This window comes from Eretmochelys imbricata, chromosome 5 (genome assembly GCF_965152235.1).
Source record: "Eretmochelys imbricata isolate rEreImb1 chromosome 5, rEreImb1.hap1, whole genome shotgun sequence".
In the NCBI taxonomy this organism is placed as follows: domain Eukaryota; kingdom Metazoa; phylum Chordata; order Testudines; family Cheloniidae; genus Eretmochelys; species Eretmochelys imbricata.
In genome coordinates this window covers 95,283,924-95,305,079 of record NC_135576.1, presented here as the reverse complement: position 1 = coordinate 95,305,079, position 21,156 = coordinate 95,283,924, and the positions used below count along the sequence as shown (strand labels likewise).

Sequence of the window (21,156 nt, the reverse complement as noted above, 5' to 3'; positions counted from 1 at the left end):
GCCTGAAATACCAGAGGGAGGGATAGCTTAGTAGGTTGAGCATTGGCCTGCTAAACCCAGGGTTTTGAGTTCAATCCTTGAGGGAGCCATTCTGTGTGACAGGTGTTTTTGTTTCTCCTTGATGTAAAGCCACCCCCTTTGTTGATTTTAATTACCTGTAAGCCAACCCTGTAAGCCATGTCGTCAGTCACCCCTCCCTCTATCAGAGCAATGGCAGACAATTGTTCCGCGCCTTTTTTCTGTGCAGACACCATACCACGGCAAGCATGGAGCCCGCTCAGATTACTTTGGCAATTAGGAGCACATTAAACATCACGTGCATTATCCAGCAGTATATGCAGCACCAGAACCTGGCAAAGCGAAACCGGGTGAGTAGGCAATGTCAGCGCGGTGACAAGAATGACGAGGACATGGACACAGACTTCTCTCAAAGCACGGGTCCTGGCAATGTGGGCATCATGGTGCTAATGGGGCAGGTTCATGCAGTGGAATGCTGATTCTGGGCCAGGGAAACAAGCACAGACTGGTGGGACCATATAGTGTTGCAGGTCTGGGACGATTCCCAGTGGCTGCGAAACTTTCGCATGCATAAGGGAACTTTGTGACTTGCTTTCCCCTGCCCTGAAGCACAAGAATACCAAGATGAGAGCAGCCCTCACAGTTGAGAAGCAAGTGGCAATAACCCTGTGGAAGCTTGCCATGCCAGACAGCTACCGGTCAGTTGGGAATCAATTTGGAGTGGGCAAATCTACTGTTGGGGCTGCTGTGATGCAAGTAGCCCACGCAATCAAAGATCTGCTGATATCAAGGGTAGTGACCTTGGGAAATGTGCAGGTCATAGTGGATGGCTTTGCTGCAATGGGATTCCCTAACTGTGGTGGGGCCATAGACGGAACCCATATCCCTATCTTGGCACCGGAGCACCAAGCCGGCAAGTACATAAACTGCAAGGGGTACTTTTCAATCGCGCTGCAAGCACTGGTGAATCACAAGGGACGTTTCACCAACATCAACATGGGATGGCCAGGAGAGGTACAAGACACTCGCATCTTCAGGAACTCTGGTCTGTTTAAACAGCTGCAGGAAGGGATTTACTTTCCAGGCCAGAAAATAACTGTTGAGGATGTTGAAATGCCTATAGTTATCCTTGGGGACCCAGCCTACCCCTTCATGCCATGGCTCATGAAGCCATATACAGGCAGCCTGGACAGTAGTCAGGAGCTGTTCAACTGACTGGTTGAATGGTGGTAGAATGTGCATTTGGACGTTTAAAAGCGTGCTGGCATAGTTTACTGACTCAGTTAGACTGCAGCAAAACTAATATTCCCACTGTTATTACTGCTTGCTGTGCGGTCCACAATATCTGTGAGAGTAAGGGGGAGACGTTTATGGCGGGGTGGGAGGTTGAGGCAAATCGCCTAGCCTCTGGTTTCGCACAGCCAGACACCAGGGCGGTTAGAAGAGTACAGGAGGGCGCAGTGCACATCAGAAAAGCTTTGAAAACCAGTTGCATGACTGGCCAGCCTACAGTGTGAAAGTTCTGTTTGTTTCTCCTTGATGAAACCCCCCGCCCCTTGGTTCACTCTACTTCCCTGTAAGCTAACCATGCTCCTCTCCTCCCTTCGATCACCGCTTGCAGAGGCAATAAAGTCATTGTTTCTTCACATTCATGCATTCTTTATTAATTCATCATAGAAATAGGGGGATAACTGCCAAGGTAGCCCGGGAGGGATGGTGGGGAGAGAAGCACCGGGAGCGGTGCTGGAGAAGGGAAGGACAAGGCCACACAGCACTTTAAAAGTTTAAAACTTCTTGAATGCCAGCCTTCTGTTGCTTGGGCAATCCTCTGGGGTGGAGTGGCTGGGTGGCCGGAGGCCCCCTACTGCATTCTTGGGCATCTGGGTGAGGAGGCTATGGAACTTGGGGAGGAGGGCGGTTGGTTACACAGCGGCTGTAGCGGCGGTCTGTGCTCCTGCTGCCTTTCCTGCAGCTCAACCATATGCTGGAGCATATTAGTTTGATCCTCCAGCAGCCTCAGCACTGAATCCTGCCTCCTCTCATCACGCTGCCGCCACCTTTCAGCTTCAGCCCTCTCTTCAGCCCGCCACTTACTCTCTTCAGCCCGCCACCTCTCCTCCCGGTCATTTTGTGCTTTCCTGCACTCTGACATTGTCTGCCTCCACGCATTTGTCTGTGCTCTGTCAGTGTGGGAGTACAGCAGGAGCTCAGAGAACATTTCATCGCGAGTGCATTTTTTTTGCCTTCTAATCTTCACTAGCCTCTGGGAAGGAGAAGATCCTGTGATCCTTGAAACACATGCAGCTGGTGGAGAAAAAAAAAGGGACAGTGGTATTTAAAAAGACACATTTTATAGAACAATGGGTACACTTGTGCACAGTAAACCTTGCTGTTAACATTACATACATAGCACATGTGCTTTCATTCCAAGGTCGCATTTTGTCTCCCCGCACTGTGTGGCTAGCCCCTCCGCCCTCCCCCCTCCCCATGGCTAACAGTGGGGAACATTTCTGTTCAGCCACAGGCAAACAGCCCAGCAGGAACGGGCACCTCTGAATGTCCCCTTAAGAAAAGCACCCTATTTCAACCAGGTGACCATGAATGATATCACTCTCCTGAGGATATCACACAGAGATAAAGAACGGATGTTGTTTGAATGCCAGCAAACATACACTGCAATGCTTTGTTCTACAATGATTCCCGAGTACGTGCTACTGTCCTGGAGTGGTAAAGTGTCCTACCATGGTGGATGGAATAAGGCTGCCCTCCCCAGAAACCTTTTGCAAAGGCTTTGGGAGTACATCCAGGAGAGCTGCGAATGCCAGGGCAAATTAATCATTAAACATGCTTGCTTTTAAACCATGTATACTATTTTAAAAGGCACAGTCACCAGAGGTCTCTTCTCCGCCTGGCGGGTCCAGGAGGCAGCCTTGGGTGGGTTTGGGGGGTACTGGCTCCAGGTCCAGGATGAGAAACAGTTCCTGGCTGTCGGGAAAACCAGTTTCTCCGCTTGCTTGATGTGAGCCATCTACAACCTAATCATCATCATCTTCCTTGTCCCCAAAACCTGCTTCCATGTTGCCTCCATCTCCATTGAAGGAGTCAAACAACGCGGCTGGGGTAGTGGTGGCTAAACCCCCTAAAATGGCATGCAGCTCATCATAGAAGTGGCATGTTTGGGGCTCTGACCCGGAGCGGCTGTTTGCCTCTCTGGTTTTCTGGTAGGCTTGCCTCAGCTCCTTAAGTTTCATGCTTCGGGTCCCTGTTATGGCCTCTGTCCTTCATGCCCTGGGAGATTTTGACAAATGTTTTGGCATTTCGAAAACTGTTCTGATAGCACAGATTCCTCTCCCCATACAGCAATCAGATCCCGTACCTCCTGTTCGGTCCATGCTGGAGCTCTTTTGCGATTCTGGGACTCCATCATGGTCACCTCTGCTAATGAGCTCTGCACTCACCTGCAGCTTGCCATGCTGGCCAAACAGGAAATTGAAATTCGAAAGTTCGCGGGCCTTTTCCTGTCTACCTGGCCAGTGCATCTGAGTTGAGAGTGCTGTCCAGAGTGGTCACAATGGAGCACTCTGGGATAGCTCCTAGAGGCCAATACCGTCTAATTGAGTCCACAGTACCCCAAATTCGACCCGGCAAGGCCGATTTCAGTGCTAATTCCCTTGTCGGGGGTGGAGTAAGGGAATTGATTTTAAGAGCACTTTAAGACGAAAAAAAGGGCTTTGTCGTGTGGACAGGTGCAGGATTAAATCGATTTAATGCTGCTAAATTCGACCTCAACTCCTAGAGTAGACCAGGGCTAAGGGTTTAGTTAAGATAATATGTGAATAGGCCTTTTGTTGTTGTTGTTTATTCTTTTCCTCTGTTGTATTTCAATGGACAAATCATATTTTGTTTTGATCAAGCAGAAGCTGTTCTATGTCACTGCACTTTCATATTGGTCACAAGCCCCCAGGGAGAAGTCTAAGCAGGGACCAAAACCCAGTTGGACATGCTGAGGACAGGGCTGGTGAAGAGGGTGCAGTATCCGAGGGACCTAGTCTAAGAGTTGGGGTAAACTGCAGGATTTCACCCTGAGAGAAGTACAAGTGTGGGCCTCTCACTTGGAAAGTATGCCCCCAGAGAGACTGGGTGAAGGGTCAAAGACACAACTCACCCAGGAACCATAACAACACGAAAAACTCCATACCTGATCTCAGATCCTCCTACTGAACTGAACTGTGTTCAGTGCAAGACCAAAGTATAGATGCAAAGGTTGCTTAAGCCACTTTTACACCCTTCCAATCAGGGTGGCGATGAGGGACCGGGCTGGTCTCTGATGTAAATGTTCTAATTTATCTTGCAGTCCACAACCCAAGGGGTCTGCAGATGGGATTACTGGGGCACAGGGACACCTCAGTCCTGTACCTTTCTCCCAGGCACACTTTTTGCACTGGAGATCATTAGGGGTTGGTGCAAATTCTGTTCCAGTGGTTCTTTGACACCCAAGGATTCCCCTAAGTAGAAGACATCTTCAGGAATAAGAATAATCTGCCAGTTTTCTGGCTTCTTTGTGCTCTGCTGTCAGAGAGGGGCCAGGATCTGGCTTCTGTGCTGGGTACAGTCAACAGTGTCAGATTTATACATTTTGAAGAAAACACCTTTGAGAGAGAGAGAGAGAGAGAGAGAGTCTATAATTAGAATCAAGGTGTTAGGTGAAACATTAGGTACAAGCTCATAAAGACTATAAAAAACAAAAGTTTTAAAATTATTTGTTGGAAATAACATTTTATCACATCTGTAATGTATAATTGCTTAGTTACCTTCATATATACAGTAGATTTTTGAGACTAATTAAATAGCATCACTGCATCAAAAATTTAGCTGTCAATAAAGTTCCAGTCCTGCAAACATTTGAGTGTGCACTGCACTCTAAGTATGTGAGTAGCCAATGTGACTACTCATGTACTTAAAGTTAAGCAAGTGTTTAAATGTTTGTAGTACCAGGGCCTGTTTTACCCCTGTGAAAATAACTGGAATAATATTTATTTTCAAGGTTTAATTAAAAAAAACAACGGAGTGCTCTTCTTCCATATATCATTTGGACATAAACCTATTTTCTGCAGAATTTTTTAAAATATCTGAAACAGTAGTTACTACAGTCAGTGGGTACTGACCCTGCTATATGATCCTGATTCACTTGACTATAGCCAGGAAATAAATGTCAGTCTCTTATTAGCACTTCTATGTATCACACTTCTTTTATAAGTACATTTAATTGAAAAGAAGCTTCTTGAATTTTTCCCTCTGGGGGTAGCTGCAGTGTTCCCATATTTTTCTGGGAATAGTACTGTAGAGAAAAACAGAGAGATCAAAATTTTCCAGTGCTCTCTGTGGCATGCTCAGAGGCACTGAAGATTTCAGTACTTTCTAGTGGATGTATGAAAAAGACCGCAAACTGCTAGACAAGGTCATTCATATATCTCGAATAAATCAGTTGCTAATGTAAAGACCTGACCAATAAGAGTAAGTCATGTGAATTTGAGCAGTTAATTGATTGACTAATTGTAGATCAAATTATTAGTGGCATACTGATATACGGGTCAAGGCAAGGTTATTGCAAGAAATGGACTTGCTTTGTAAAGAATGGTGGATATTTGGAGGACTAGTGAAAATGTTGCTTCCCAAAAGAGTTGGCAAACAGTGAGAGAACAGAAGTGCATCTATCCAATGGAAGACCTAAATTTGGGGGCAAGCAGGGTGACCACTTCCCTTCTCCCACTCCCCCACCAATGGCTTTTAAGTGTATGAGAGGCATCTTATCAAGTGTTTTATCCAATTGACAAAAGGAGGTGTATGACACACATTTTCACACAAGGGTGGAGAGTGAGCCCACCCCTACTCAGCTAGCAGTGGTGGCTCGCTCGTCTTGCAGAGTTGGGCCTGGCTCCCCACTTCAGGGGTTGCGACATGGCACATGACACTGCATGGTACTGCAATCCCATGTGCCATGCAGTGCCATAAATAGGCATTTTAGTGCCCGGGGTGAGCAAGCATATTTGCACCCCCTACTAGAGCCCTACACTACTGGACTATTTTTTAATCCTACTCCCATCCTGCCTTGCAATACCCACTCTCACCTGCTCCTGTATTGTGTCCTCAGGGGTTGGGGACACAGGCCAGGAGCTGCTCTTGGGCACCCCAGCCGCCCCCACCCAGGGCAATTGGAGGGTCTGGGGCTCCCCACAGTGGCCTGGGCTCCTTGGTTGTCTCTTACCATGGCCCAGATCCAGCTTTCTGTAGAGGGGGAAGAGGAGGAGCAGGGGGTGGCCACTGAGGGGTGGGTGGGCTCATGTGTCCTGCTTTTGCATTTTGAAAAGGGTGGTCACCCTACCTCTGGGTGGCCCTGATTGTCGCTGTGGGGGGAGTGCAGCGTGGGCTCAATCAGCCCACCACCAATGACCCATCGCCCTTCCTAGGTGCAAAACCTTGCTGTGCCACTGAGTGTATCTAATTAAAAATTAACCTCAAGGCATATAGATAAAATACAAATCCAAACTAATGGCAGAGAACAGATTTAGAAGCAAACACAACATAAAGCAAAGATGCCCAGCACAACAGCTGTGTTAAAGATCTTTTAGTTTGTGCACTGAACACTATATAGACTCACTCATGGTTCAATTAAAATGTTCTAATTAGTACACTAATTGTCAAATTTCAATGTACAATTTCTGAAATCAAATCTATATTTTTTTTCAATTTCATAATCTAAAGAATGGGTATTTAGATTAAAGGTGACTTGTACTCCAAACTCTAAGAGGTATTTTATCTATAAGTTCTTGTTACAGTGTTCTATAAGATTCAACAGATGTCAGAAAATTGATCTCCCAAGAATCCCAGGGCATTCTAAAAATGGACTATGAATTAATCTTAAAGTTTTGAGCACAGTTTGAAAAATCAATGTTCAAGAACATCATTGACTTCCTACTACTGATCCCCCCCTTTTTTTTAACATAGGAGAGGTACAGTGTAGGCCTCGCATAATGATTTTGGCATAATGCCTTCCTTTATTGCCTGTGGATAAATCTCCCTTGAGTCTCCCATTAATTTCATCTAAATTCCAAGTTGTGAGAAGCTGTATCAGTGCAGGAAAAGGCATATGAATTGCCCCACTGTAGACACATCCTACAAGGAAAATACAAGTGCAAAACTTGATCATTTTCTTAGCAAGGACCAATATGAACTTGAATTTAAACCTAAGCCCTTTCAGTTCTTGGGGATTAGTATATAAAAATAAACTCTTTCCAGAAACAGACAACAAAACAATGTTCTTCCTGCCACTAGCAGAGAAGTGTATTCTGCTGCTTTAGCAAATCATCACTCCTCGGCCTGGTCTACACTAGGAATTTAGTTTGGTATAGCTATGTCTCTCAGGTATGAAAAATCCACACCTCTGAGAGATGTAGCTATACCGTGGTGTAGACAGTGCTAGGCTGACAGAATAATTCTTCTGTTGATCTAGTTACTGCCTCTTGGGGAGGTGAATTAACTGCACCGAGGGGAAAAACAATTGACCCAGGCTCTGAGACTTGGCACCATGGTTTTTTCTATGCAGTGCAGACATACTCTGTGTGTGTGTTAGAGAGCGAGCGATTTGGATGTGTTTGAGATGGTGTTGTGGGGACACATGATGTATAGTGGGTGGAATTTATGGATGTGTGGTGTGGGTGTGATGGATTTGGGGATATAGTGGATATGTGATATAGTGGGGTGGAATTGGGGGATGGAATGCGTTGTGGGTAAATTGGGGATAGGGATTATGGATGTTGGGGTATTTGTAAATGTGATGTATAGTGAGTGGGATTGGGGGTGTATGATGGCATAGGGCATGTGGACATGGTGTGCAGTGGGTGGAATTGGGGGACAAGGAGAGATAGTGAGTCATGGATAGTATTTGGGCATAGGGTATGAGGTGGGTATTTGGGAAGGTGGAGGTGGTGTGCACTGGGTGTAGTTGGAGACTGGGCAGTTGGGGATATGGTGTGTAGTAGGGCGAGTGGACAGAGCACTGGACTAGAATGTGGAAAGCTAGGTTCTGCCTCCCAGGTGAGCTGCAAGAGGGGCTCCCTGGGCCTTTGTCCTTGTCCCCACTTCACACTGTCCCCCACTTTGTACAGCGTGGTGAAGGGACAAAGGATGTATGAGGGCATAGCACGTGAGGGGACAAGGGACAAAGGATGTATGAGGGCATAGCAGGTGAAGGGACACAGGCTGAGCAGCCCCTCCAACGGGGAAAACGGTCGCGCCTCGGGTAACAGCGCGCGCGCCCCCACCAGGCACCACCCCGCTACTGTTTAGGTAGTAGCGCGCGCCATCGCGTCACGCGCTCTGCTCTCTGTCAGGCGGCGGTAAGACAGAACGACCGCTCCTTGGGCGCCTGCGCGAAGGGAGTCGCCCGTTGGGAGAGTCTGTGGGGGAGGGGGTGAGCCCGTCGCCGTGCTTCGGTTCCTACTTGCGGCTCAGGGTGGGGACCCCGCAGCCTCTAGTCAGGGAGAGGCCCGGGCAGGCGGAGGGGAGCCAGCGCGCGGCCCGAGGCAGCGGCGGCTCCCGGGCCGGGGCAGGATGGTGTTCGAGTCGCTGGTCGTGGACGTTCTGAACCGGTTCCTGGGCGACTACGTGGTGAACCTAGACAGCTCCCAGCTCAGCCTGGGCATCTGGGGAGGTAACGAGAACCCGGCCGCCGCTCCCCGATACCGCTCCGCGCGGGGCGGCAGGGCACTGCCCGGCCCCCCTTCATACCCGCACCCCGCGGAGCAGGCCCCTTCTCGCCCTCGGGACCGGGCGCCTGCCCCGCTACGGACAGGGTCCGTTCCCCCCCGGGGGGCTCTCGGCAGCGCTGATCTCCTGGAAGGGTTTGCGGGCGGGCGGGCCCGGGGCTGCTGCGCAACCCACGCGCTGTTGTCCCGGGGTGTGGCCTGCTCCCCGCGCTGAGCTGGGCCCGCTGCCAGCTGTGCTCGCCTCGGCTCCGTCTCCTTTCGGAGGGTGAAGGGACGCTTCTGTCTGGGGAGGACTACGCTGTTGTTCAACCCAACGCGACTAATGGGAAGAGCCAAGAAAAACGTTCTCGTTTTTGGATTTGACAGCACTTACATAGAGCCTTGTCCATCGTTACAGTTCGTGTCCCCTGTTCCTGTGTCACGTTACTGCAAAAACAGAGGAAATTATGACTGCAGAACTAGCGAAATTGGGGTGGGGGGCTTTGGGGAGAAAGGCAATATCTGAAACTACTTCACGTTCTTTAAAAAAATCGTTTAATCTTAGTATTGGTGTCTCAGTTTGGCTGAAAACTTTTGAAAGCAGCTCTTGGCATCCACGACCAATGTACCCTTTAAAAACTCTAAAAGAAAGTTGCATTTTAAACACTCCCCTGCACGGTTTAAAACCTAAACAGGTGAATTATTCAGAACCTGAAAGTGAAACTGCTTGTGAATAAAAGTGAATTAGACTTGATTGGATTTTCATTATCCAAGGATAGAGAAAAACAGGTAACAGTGTTAAATTTAGTATAGTTTCAAATTTAGTTATATAAAGTGAAAAGAGAAAACAGTTTTACTGTAACGGGATGATTTGTTAAGGATCTATAAAAAGTTGTATTATTTTGCTGGTTCATCATATAAACACAATGTGGAAGGTTTTATTAATTTGTTTGGCTTTTATTTCTTTTTACCTAAAATTTATCAGGAATGGCAAGAATGGTCTTCCCTACTTTTTTTTTTTTTTTTTTTTTTTGGGAGGACCTAGTGCAGAGGTGGGGGTGTGGTCAGGGATCAGGGGTGTGGATAGCGGTCGGGGCAGTCAGAGGGCGGGTAACGGGGGTTGGATGGGGCAGCGGTCCCAGGGGGGCAGTCAGGACTGGGGGGGGGTGTTGGATGGGGTGGCAGGGGGCAGTCGGGTGCGGGGTCGGGGGTGGTTAGGGGACAGGGAGCAGGAGGTGGTAGGTGGGGTAGGAGTCCCGGGGGGCCATCAGGAAACAAGGGGGTTTGGATGGGGCAGGAGTCCCAGGGGAGCCATCAGGGGGCGAGAAGTGGGGGGGTCGGATAGGAGGCGGGGGCAGGGCCACGGCCACGCCTGGCTGTTTGGGGAGACACCTCCTCCCCTGCCCTCCGTACAGTTTTGGAAACCCGATGTGGCCCTCAGCCAAAAAGTTTGCCCGCCCCTGACCTAGTGGATGTCTGTCTGAAAACATTGTAACCAACTCTCTCTTGTCCAAGGTAGGTTTAAGTCTGTGTGAGGTGTGGTATACAGAAACAGGTAGTGTGAGTAGCAGTGATGACCACGCCACAAGCCCTGAAGGTGTGTACTGTAGTTGCTCCAGCTGCTGGAGCTATGTAGCCATCTGGGCTCACTCAAATGTCATGCATTCAGGAACCACAAAATAAACAGACCCTTTACTCCCAGTGTAGCTGGGGAAAAGGAGTTCAGTAAAGTGGCAAACAAGTCATATGTATGTGCGCATGCACACAGATAAGGTGGGTGAGGTAATGTACTTTATTGGACCATCTTCTGTTTTGGTGAAAGAGAAAAGGTTTTGAGTTTAAATAGAGCAAGCTTGAAAACTTGTCACTTTCACAAACAGAAGTTGGTCCAATAAGGATATTACCTCACCCATCTTGTTTCTCTAATGTCCTGGAAGCAGCATGCATGTGTGCACACGCACGCAAAAAAGTCAGTTAATAACATGCTTTGTGGTTCTATATCAGCCTGAATCCACACTGGCCCCATTGTGTCTCTGGAGCATGCACACGTTCTGAGACAGTCCTTCTCAGCTAGGGATTTTCATGTCTCTAGGGCCAAGGCTTCCTTCTTGAAGCCCTTCCTTATTCAGAGCCCCATCTGACCCAGGCCTTCACATGTTTGGGCCAGATTACAGGAGCTTTCCTTGGTCCCCTCAGGACCAGGACAGTCCTGCGTCTCTCCAGTTTATCTTGATGGCTTGTGTATCCATTTCCACTCCTGGGATTATTTTACTGGCTGAGGAAAAGGGATTCAGCTCTCATCGGAGAGAGAAGCTTTCAGAGTCCTAAAGTTGCAACAACTCAGTTCCCTGCTGGAGAGAGAGAATGGATCTTGAAAAGACCATTGCTAGCATATTTATTGTGAGTATGTGTACCTTAATTGGAAGGACTGAGTTATTGAATCTTTAGTAAAGATGTCATATTTCCAGAATATTAATTGCTCACATTGTTGTTTCATTAGTTCTCCAGTTGTTGTACAGGAAGACAAGACCTGAATTTCTAATATAAAAAACTTGTAAAAACTTTCAGCTGCCCCTCTGTGTCACAGAGGGTAGAAGCTAATTTTTTTCCCCTTTGTAGGATATCTTTAAGACTTCCCCTAGCTGTTCAATCCAAACAATATTGGACTGAATCTAATCTAACTAGATTTTTCTGCACTAAATGGCAATTGGTATCTTTCCCTATGGAAGGCAGTTTTGAGATTTGGCTGTAACATAATGGCATGTAAAATCTCACTTACTGACTGGTCTTTTCCCCACTTCCCTTGGAAGGAACACAATTCTACAGTCTAACAATTTAAATTGTAGCTTTTGTTTTGGAATATTCTGTAAAAATCTTCTTTGCTTACTTTCATACTTTTGTAATAAGTTTATCTTTCCTTCTTGATATTTACATACTTGACAATGCTATACTTTCTCATAGTGGGTTATTTAAGTTTGGTTCTTTTTAATTTTTTAACCAAATCCCTGTGGCCCTTATTCAATTTGGTGCATGGAAAGTGGGTTTTCCCTTGCGGATTCATTTTTCTGATAGCATTGTTCCCAGAACTGTATTGGGTAATCTGTGACACTGTTGAAACAGCATCAGAGAAGGTTGATTTTCCCCGGTCCACAATGTGGTGCAGTTGTGGCATATGCAACCCAAAACATATCTTTCATATTTTGCATTACAGTGGAGTCGCATCTTAGGCGGGGGTTAGGTTCTAAAGTCAGTGCGTAAGGCGAAAATCGCGTATAGTCAAGATTACCCTTGAAAATCCCTTAAATCGCAAACCGGAGTGCCACAGGGTAGCCAGGGGCATTGTCTACGATCAGCAACACTTTAAAGTCAAGTCCTTTCTCTTTGAGGTACCGCTTGACCACCGGAATGAAACACTTGTGGAACCAATCCAGAAATTGTATTTAAATAATGCTGCTGTCACCCAAGCCTTTTTATTTGATTGCCAGAACACAGGCAGGAGATTTTTTATTCTTGCCTTTTAGAGCAAGGGGATTTGCAGCCCTGTAGAGCAAGTTCGGCTTTATTAAATGCCCAGCCGCATTGCCACAAGACAACACAGTCACATGGTCTTTAGCTGCTTTGAAGCCAGGGGCTTGTCTTTCTGATTTCGAAGTGTAAGTGTGATTGGGCATTTTTTTCCAGAAGAGCCCAGTCTCGTCAGCATTAAAAACTTGTTTTGGAAGATAGCCCTTTCCTTCTATGATTTTCTTTAATTGTTTGGGGTAGGCTTTTGCTGCCTCTTCATTGGCAGATGTGGCTTCACCAGTAGTCTGCACGTTTTTGAGGTTGAAGCGGTTCCTAAAACTGTTAAGCCAACCTTGGCTGGCTTTGAATTCCTTCTCATCAGAAGGCTGTCCCTCTTCGGTGGGAGGTTTCAACAGCACATAGAGGCTGTCTACACTACCCGCTGGATCGGCGGACAGCGATCGATCCAGCAGGGATCGATTTATCGCATCTAGTCTAGACACGATAAATTGACCCCCAAGTGCTCTCCCGTCGACTCCTGAACTCCACCGCGGCGAGAGGTGCAGGCAGAGTCGATGGGGGAGCAACCTCAGTCAACTCACCATAGTGAAGACACCGCTGTGAGTAGATCTAAGTACGTCGACTTCAGCTCCGTTATTCATGGAGTTGAAGTTGCGTAACTTAGATCGATTCCCCCGGCCCCCAAGCGCGGATAGTTGAATTCGCGTAAGTTAAATGCACGTATGATGCGACTCACCTGTATATGTTAGCCTTTCATTCCAAAAGATCTCAAAGGCTTTGCAAAATATATATGCTTTTCCCATTCAGATGTCACCATTTCTGTAGCAAAGGGTGGCAGTCAGTCAACAACCCTCCCCCCCACTATCTCATAAAGCCATGGATCTCTAATGACCAATTCACATTAACCAAACTAATGTTATGGAACTCAATTCTTTCACCTTAGAGGAATGAAGGCTTTTTGCCTTAATATTGAAAACAAATAACAAATTTGCTGCTTACAGTCTCCTGTATTACTACTTTCAAAGTACAGTATCTTAATCCTGATAAATATATTTCCTTTGATATTTGTCAAGTGAACCAGCTTGCATGGTTTCATATGAATTTTAAGTGACACCTAGATAATTGCATAATGATGGAGCAGTGAAATTCTTCTGGTCACGGTAACTATAGTGTCTTTGACCCTTGTATTAGAGCGTTACTTTTGTGAACTTCATGTCCATCCTAAACTTTAAATAAAATTTTTAGTCTCTGAAAGGTGAAATATGCTAACTTCAATCTTCCAAATGTCGCACTGAGCAAAGTGGTTGCAACTTTTTATATTTTTGTTTAATTATACTCCTTGGTTTAACATAAGAACATAAAACTGGCCATCCTGGATCAGACCAGTGATCCATCTAGCCAAATATCCTGTCTTCCTGTGGTGGCCAGTGCCATATTCTTCAGAGGTAATGAGCAGATTAGGGCAATTGTCAAGTGATCCATCCCCTTTTGTCCAGTCCCAGCTTCTGGCAGTCAGACCTTCAGGTACACACAGAACATGTGGGTTGCATCCCTGACTGTCTTAGCCAATAGCCATCGATGGACCTATCCTCCATGAAAATGTCTAATTCTTTTTTGAGCTCATTACAATTTTGGCCTCCCTAACATCCTCTGGCAATGAGTTCCACAGGTTGACTGTGCATTGTATGAAGAAATACTTCCTTATGTTTGTTTTAAACCTTCTGCTTATTAATTTCATTGGGTTCTTGTGTTATGTGAAAAGGTAAATAACACTTCCGTATTTATTGTCTCCACAAGAATAAGGTTCATGATTTTACAGATCTCTATCATATCCCTGCTTAATCATCTCTCTTCTAATCGGAACAGTCCATTTTTTATATGGAAAATTTCTTTATATGGAAGCTGTTCTATACCACAGTCATTTTATTGCCCTTTCTGTACTTTTTCCAATTTTAATATCCTTTTTTTGAGATGGGGCGACGGGAACTATATGTAGTATTCAGAATTTTTTTTTCCAGGTGTCTGGTTCGTGGATCTTGGCCACAAGCTCAGAGTCTAATTGATTGCCATATTTGGGGTTGGGAAGAAATTTTCCCCCAGGGTTAGATTGGTAGAGACCCTGGTGGGTTTTCGCCTTCCTCTGCAGCATGGGTCATGGATCACTTGCAGGTTTAAACTCTTGTAAATGGTGGCTTCTCTGTAACATGAAGTCTTTAAATCAGGATTTGAGGATTTCAGTAACTCAGTCAGAGGTTAGAGCAGAGGTGGGCAAACTGTGGCCCTTGGGCCACATCCGTCCTGCGGGACCGTCCTGCCCGGCCCCTGAGCTCCTGGCCCGGGAGGCTAACTCCCGGCCCCTCCCCTACTGTTCCCCCTCCCATGTAGCTGTGCCTGCTGTGAGCTCCTACCACTCTGAGCGGCATGGTAAGGGGGTGGTGACGGCGTGCGTGGCGGTAGAGGGGTTGGGTAGGGGGTCCTGGGAGGCAGTCAGGGGACAGGGAGCAAGGCGCAGTTGGATCGGGCGGAGGTTCTGAGGCGGTCAGGGGTTGGGGAACGGGGGGGTTGGGAAGGGAACAAGGTGTGGGAGTCCCGGGGGGCCTGTCAGGGGATGGGGGTGTGGATAGGTCGGGGCAGTCAGAGGACAGGGAGTGGGGGGGGGTTAAATAGGGGGTGGGGCGGTTTGGGGCAGGGGTCCCAGGAGGAGGCAGTCAGGGGACAAGGAGCAGGGGAGTTGGATGGGGTGAACAGGGGACGGGGGCCAGGCTGTTTGGGGAGGCACAGCCTTCCCTACCCGGCCCTCCATATAGTTTCGCACTCCGATGTGGCCCTCAGGCCAAAAAGTTTGCCTATCCCTGGGCTAGAGGTATATTACAGGAGTGGCTGTGTCAAGTTCTATGGGCTGTAATGTGCAGAAGATCAGACTTAAATGATCATGTTGGTCTCTCCTGACCGTAAAGTCTATGAGGTCTGGGTGTATCATGGATTTATAGTGGCATTATGCTATTTTTGTCCTATTTTCCAGAAGCGCGGACTCCATGGGTGCTCCGGGGCTGGAGCACCCACAGGGAAAAAGTAGACAAGCTCCCCACTCCTTGTCTCCTCCTCCCCCCCTTCCCCGAGCGCGCTGCATCCCTGCTCCTCCCCCTCTCTCCCAGCGATTCTCACCCCCCCCCCCACCGCCTAATACAACTGTTTGGTAGCGCTTAGGACTTTCCAGGAGGGACGGGGAGGAGTGGGGATGTGGTGTACTCAGGGGAGGAGGTGGAGAAGAGGCAGGGCAGGGGCGGGGACTTGGGGAAAGAGGATGAAATGGGGGTGGGAAGGGGGAGGGGTTAGAGTGGGAAAAGAGGGGGCGGGGACTTTGGGGAAGGGGTGGAAAGGGGGTGGGGCAAGGGCGGTGCAGGGGCAGGGGTCGAACACCCATTGGGCAGAGGGGAAGTCAGCGCCTATGCTATTATCTGTCCCTTTCTTAATGGTTCCTAACATTCTGTTGGCTTTTTTGACTACTGCTCTGCATTGAGCAGATGTTTTCAGAGAACTAGTCACAATGATTCCAAGATTTTCTTGAGTGATAACAGCTAATTTGGACCCCATCATTTTGTATGTATAGCTGGGATTATGTTTTCCAATATGCATTACTTTGCAGTCACCAATATTGAATTTTATCTGTCATTTTGTTGCTCTGCGTAATGGGGTCTACAAACCCCATATTAAGCATAGATCGGGCTGGAGGGAGGGGAAGGAGGAGAGTCTCTTCTGTTTATAAGCAAGCAGCTTTATCACAATCCCGTGCAGCTCCCAATCATGGAGGGAGGCACCCACAGCTGCCACCAACAGAGGAAACAAGGCCTGCTATAGAGGGCAGAGTACAGAGAAGGAAAGGGAGGCATAAGAGCCTGGGATAGCAATGGGATGACAGCCCTGCACCAGGCTGCCTCCAAGAAAACAGCCAGAAGACTGAAGGAGACTGCAAGCACAAAAAGTAAAGGGCTAGCAGACTTAATTGGAGGTGAGGGTCCAGGAATTGACCGGAGAGCAGACTATGGCGGGTCAGTCAGAAGAAGCTAAGACCCCCTCGAGACCATACTGAGAGATGGTGACACCCAGTCACCCAGTTTTGTGATATCTCTTTGTAACTGTTTGTAGTCAGCTTTGGACTTAACTGTCTTGAGTAATTTTGTATCACCTGCAAACTTTGCCACCTTACTCTTTACCCTCTTTTCCAGATCATTTATGAATATGTTGAACACCATGGGTTCCAGTACAGATTCATTGGGGACCCAGCTGTTTACCCCTCTCCACAGTGAAAACTGACCATTTATTTCTACCCTTTATTTCGTATCTCTTAACCAGTTACTGATCCATGAGAGGACCTTCCCTCTGATCCCATGACTGTATAGTTGTCTTAAGAGCCTTTGGTGTGGGACCTTGTTCAATTCTTTCTGAAAGTCCAGGTACACTATATCAACTGGATCACTCTTTCCACGTTTGTTTGATTTTCTCAAAGGATTCTTTTAAATAGATGGATGAGGCACGATTTCCTGTTACAAAAGCCATGTTGACTCTTCTATAACATATTGTGTTCATCTATGTGTTGGATAATTGTTTTCTTTTAACAAGGTCATTTTGAATTCTGATCTTGCCCTCCAAAGTGCTAGCAACCTCTTGCAGCTTGGGGTCATCAGCAGATTCTATTAGCATACGCTCCACTTATTTATCCAAGTCATTAATGAAAATATTGAATGAGTCCGGACTCAGGGCAGACCCTTTGGGACCCCATTAGATATGTCCTCCCCGGTATGACAGCAAACTACTGATAACTACTTTTTGAGTACAATCTTTCAACTAGTTGTGCACCTTCCTTATAGTAATTTTATTTAGCCAACATTTCCCTAGTTTGTTTAAGAGAATGTCATGTGGGACAGTCAAAAGTCTTACTAAAATCAAGATATCCTGGCTACAGGTTTCCCCCATCCACTAGACCAGTAACCCGATCAAAGAAGGAAATTAGTTTGCATGATTTGTTCTTGACAAATCCACTATTGGCATATATTTATAACTCTGTTATTCTCTAGGCACTTACAGACAGATAGTTTCAACCATATTTTGCCTGGTACAAGTTAGTCTTACTGGCCTGTAATTGCCAGGATTGCCTCTGGAACCTTTTTAAAAATCTGATGTTACGTTAGGTATCCTCCAGTCATTTGGTGCAGAGGCTGATTTAAGTGACAGGTTATATACTGCAGTTGTTGGATGACACTGAGAGATGTGGCACCCTCAGTTGACTAGTAAAAATAGACAATAGCCTCATACGGTACAAGACAGACTAAAAGAAAAATGCCTTTTTAACTTTAGGATGCCATTATGCATAGGTGTATATGGAGGAGCATAAATGTAAAACCAACAAACGCTTGAAGTGATGGAAAGTAGATAAATATTCAAATATACTAACAGTTTAAGTCTCTTAAATACACACATTCGAAATGGTGACATCTTTTCAGTGAAGATTTAGCATTTTTACCTGAGCCCTGCAGTGAAGTGTCATTACCCGGTTTTATTATATCTGTAAAATGTTGTTTAGAAGATTTATGGGTGAATTATGAGGCACAAGTACTTCAAATTAAATTTCATATGTCAAACCAAATAAAAACCTTTTTTGATGGCTTTCTTGTTTACTTGACAATTTGCAAAATTCCATAATCTGTAGTGCATCTCCTAGTCACTGGCAAGCTACTGATCTACTTTATATGTATGTAGTTGTTCAGCACAGCAAATTCTTCTTCATGGGGCCTCTGCATAATCCTATTTGTGGGATATAGTGTTCCTGGTGTCGAGCTGTGATATATTTCTAGCCAGCAATGTCCATTTGTGCCACTCGGCGTCCCTCTGTAGAAGATTTCGAGAGCATAAAGGGGGCAGTGGCCTCAACTGCCCTTCAGTTGCTTTTTAGTTGCTGAAGATGCAGTGAGCTTGAGTTGCACAGTGTCCTCAGCGCTTTCCTCATCTGTTTCTTTGTTTTGATTCTGCCCTTTGTGGGCTATTTTCTTTTTAGTTTCACAGATTATTTAAACAGATTATTTAGTACTTTTCCTCAGATTGAAGCGTAAAGAAAAATGAATCGTGCTGAAAGTACAAATTCAGAAGGTATAATAAACTTTTTGTGGAGCTGAATATTGTTCTTTGGACCTGATGGAAATGCTGCTGATACTAAAGTCTATTGGTTGCAAATGGTGTTGCACAGATGTGCAGCTCAGTAAAGACTCTAGTTAACACTCTCATAGTTGCTTTGCCTCTACAGCGTTAACTGGAATGAAAAGCAGGAAAAGCTTACCTAAGTAAGCAGATACAACTTAGTGTATACACGGGCAGCAGATCTGTTGAGTAGCAATGTTCTGTGTTTATTCAGGTAGTCACTTTTCTGAGCACATTCACACCTAAAGACAGTTAGATTTACCTAATTGCTCTAGTTGGAAACATGAACATTAATTGTAAGCCTATAGAAGTCAGTTAAATGGATGTTTACCCATGTTGTTGTTAACAGATGCAATATCAGACTTCATGACTTTTCTGGATACTAGGGCCTCGTCTAAAACCTACTGAAGTCAGTGAGAGTCTTCCATTTCTTCAGTGTCCTATTGGTCAGCCTCTGAATCAGTAACAGAGGATCCAATAATTTACTCAGTCTTTTTTGTTTAATTTCAGTTCTGGTATGTTAACAAGTGGCACATAATAGTCTGTATAGAAATTTAGAACACCTAGTTCTGTAGTAGGTAATTCTGATACTTTAAAGAATGTCTCAGAGAACTTTTGTGTGCAAATAGTAGGAGCTGGTAAAGACACACGAAACTTGTTTACATGGTCATCTCTGAAAGTCTCCTGATGTTGCTGTAGCACTGGTGCTAGTATTAGTGGCAGTTCTAGTGCAGACTGGCAGCTAATATTTTTGATCATGGCCCCATCTATGCTAGACGTGCTTTGAGACAGCTGGTTTGCAATAGTGCTCTCTTCATTATTGGCAACTGTGTGACATTTTTCAGGGGGAAAATGTCATTAATTGCAACATATGGTCTGTTTTCTCTTCATAAACAACAAACAAATATTAATACTAAACCTCTATCCTAATTGCTGAAAACTCACTGTGAAATAATGGTGCTTCTAGGTTTGCAGTAGTTTAGGAGATACAGAACTGTGTTTTAACTACAATTTTAAATCTTTTCATCTTTTTCCTTTAGGAGCTGTAGCACTTAAGAATCTTGAAATAAAGGAAAATGCACTGGTAAGTTCAAAGCAAGCAAAAATGAGAAACTGTTACTATTGTTCTGAAAATAGTTGTTTGTATAGCATATTGAACATTTAAAGTGCCATATAAGGATGGAGTTGGTTGATTTTTAGCTAGAATAGTAAGCAGACATCTTTCATCTCAAGAAATGAATTGCTTTGGTCTTCTGAAAAACCTTCAAAAGTTATTTGTTCTTTTGTTTTTATGGACTGCTCTGCTACTATTATTTGAGAGACCATTTAAAAAAAATGTCATGAGGAAACTGGAATGACAGTTACAAGTCTGATCTAAAATATATTTTTAGCTTTTATGAATAATAAAAAAATTTGCTGGCTAGAACACAGTTTATCAAGCACATAATCTAATAAAACAGTATTTGAGATTAATATTAAAATATAGAGAATGGACTCTCTTGAGCACATCAGGAAATATTAAAACATGATGACCTTGACATAGAAACTTTTTTTTAATTATGTAAAATATTGCACAATCACAGCAGAAAATTTTAAAACAGCCCAAAGTCTTAGATTTCCCTAAGCATGTCTTAGAATGGTTAAAGGAAGAAAAATGAGACCTTTTGTATGGACAATGCATGGTCAAAATTTTTAATCCAGCAATTATTCAAATAATTTTGGCAATATACTCAAGAGGGTAATTTCACTTTTCATCACTCTGTTCCAGGCATGTTGGTATTTGTTTGAAGGCGTTGGACTTATTTTCCAGAGCTTCCAACTTGTGTCACAATAAATAACATATAAAATTTTCTCCCAAGCATGACAGAATAGATTTTTCTTGCATGAAAACTGTATTAATTTAACTCAGCCCCATAGGCTTAATTTTCAAAAATTAAGCATTTTGGTTATATTATGTGAAATATTATAAAGTATTAAACTATACAGTTAGCATTTATGTTAAGAAATATTTTGCACTGAATAGTTGCTCCTGATGTTTTTCCCTTTAGGATGAAACTGGTGGAACTTCTGTTTTTTAAAATGCTTTTTGAATCCCCCGAGCCGTGGTGGTGGGGTAGAGCTTGATCCAGACTTGCTGCAGACTATAAGTGTTGTCCTCCGAATATTTGTCAGTTTCTTCTTGAGATACATTTGTGAATGAACTCCATATGGGAAACTGTGCCTCATTGGCTGTTGCTTCAGCCCTTCACCCAATAATGAATTGGATAACGTTTTTATTGGATAAAGTTTTTATTTCTGTAACCCTATCTTTCAGCAGATCTGGTTGATTTAAAAAAAAAAATCTTAACACCTAAGGAATTTCTAATAGCCTTGCACTAAGGAGCTATTGTGATAATTGGGCTACAAATTTACTCTTAATTGTGAGCTCAACTGTAAAAAGAATGTGAAAGTTCTTAATCTGTCACAATAACCTATAATAAAAAATGCCGATGGAAAAAGATATGAAAGGGAGACAGACTGAGTTAATCGAAACAAAAAGGTGACAGATATAACTCAAGGGCTGTGTTAAGATCATGCTTGGTAAATAATGAAAAAGAGTGGAACCGGAATTGATGTGTTAGAAACTAGGCCTGATTGGTGGACAATATAATGAGGGGATTGGCTGTTCCACCCAGTA

At 45.0% G+C, this 21,156-nt stretch overlaps 1 protein-coding gene and 1 long non-coding RNA gene across 5 annotated transcripts in view; one reads left to right on the top strand and one right to left on the bottom strand.

Annotated features, from left to right (window-relative positions):
* Nucleotides 1-1,685: 1,685 nt before the first annotated feature.
* On the bottom strand, nucleotides 1,686-9,061 carry LOC144265191 (uncharacterized). The gene is made up of 4 exons (XR_013346202.1): nucleotides 8,806-9,061; nucleotides 5,184-5,356; nucleotides 4,217-4,667; nucleotides 1,686-2,322 (listed from the first exon to the last, which is right to left on the bottom strand). It is a non-coding gene; the product is annotated as an uncharacterized LOC144265191 (long non-coding RNA).
* Nucleotides 8,427-21,156, top strand: part of VPS13A (vacuolar protein sorting 13 homolog A) — a 285,176-nt gene continuing 272,446 nt past the window's right edge. For 3 of the 4 annotated variants that reach the window (XR_013346200.1, XM_077817554.1, XM_077817553.1), the window contains exons 1-2: nucleotides 8,428-8,728; nucleotides 19,520-19,563. Coding sequence is in view for 2 of the 4 variants with exons in the window: in XM_077817554.1 (XP_077673680.1) it covers nucleotides 8,629-8,728; nucleotides 19,520-19,563 (144 nt within the window). In the remaining 2 variants the exon portion in view is untranslated. Of the gene's footprint in view, nucleotides 8,729-19,519; nucleotides 19,564-21,156 lie in introns of all 4 variants that reach the window. The other variant, XR_013346201.1, reaches the window with a different exon arrangement.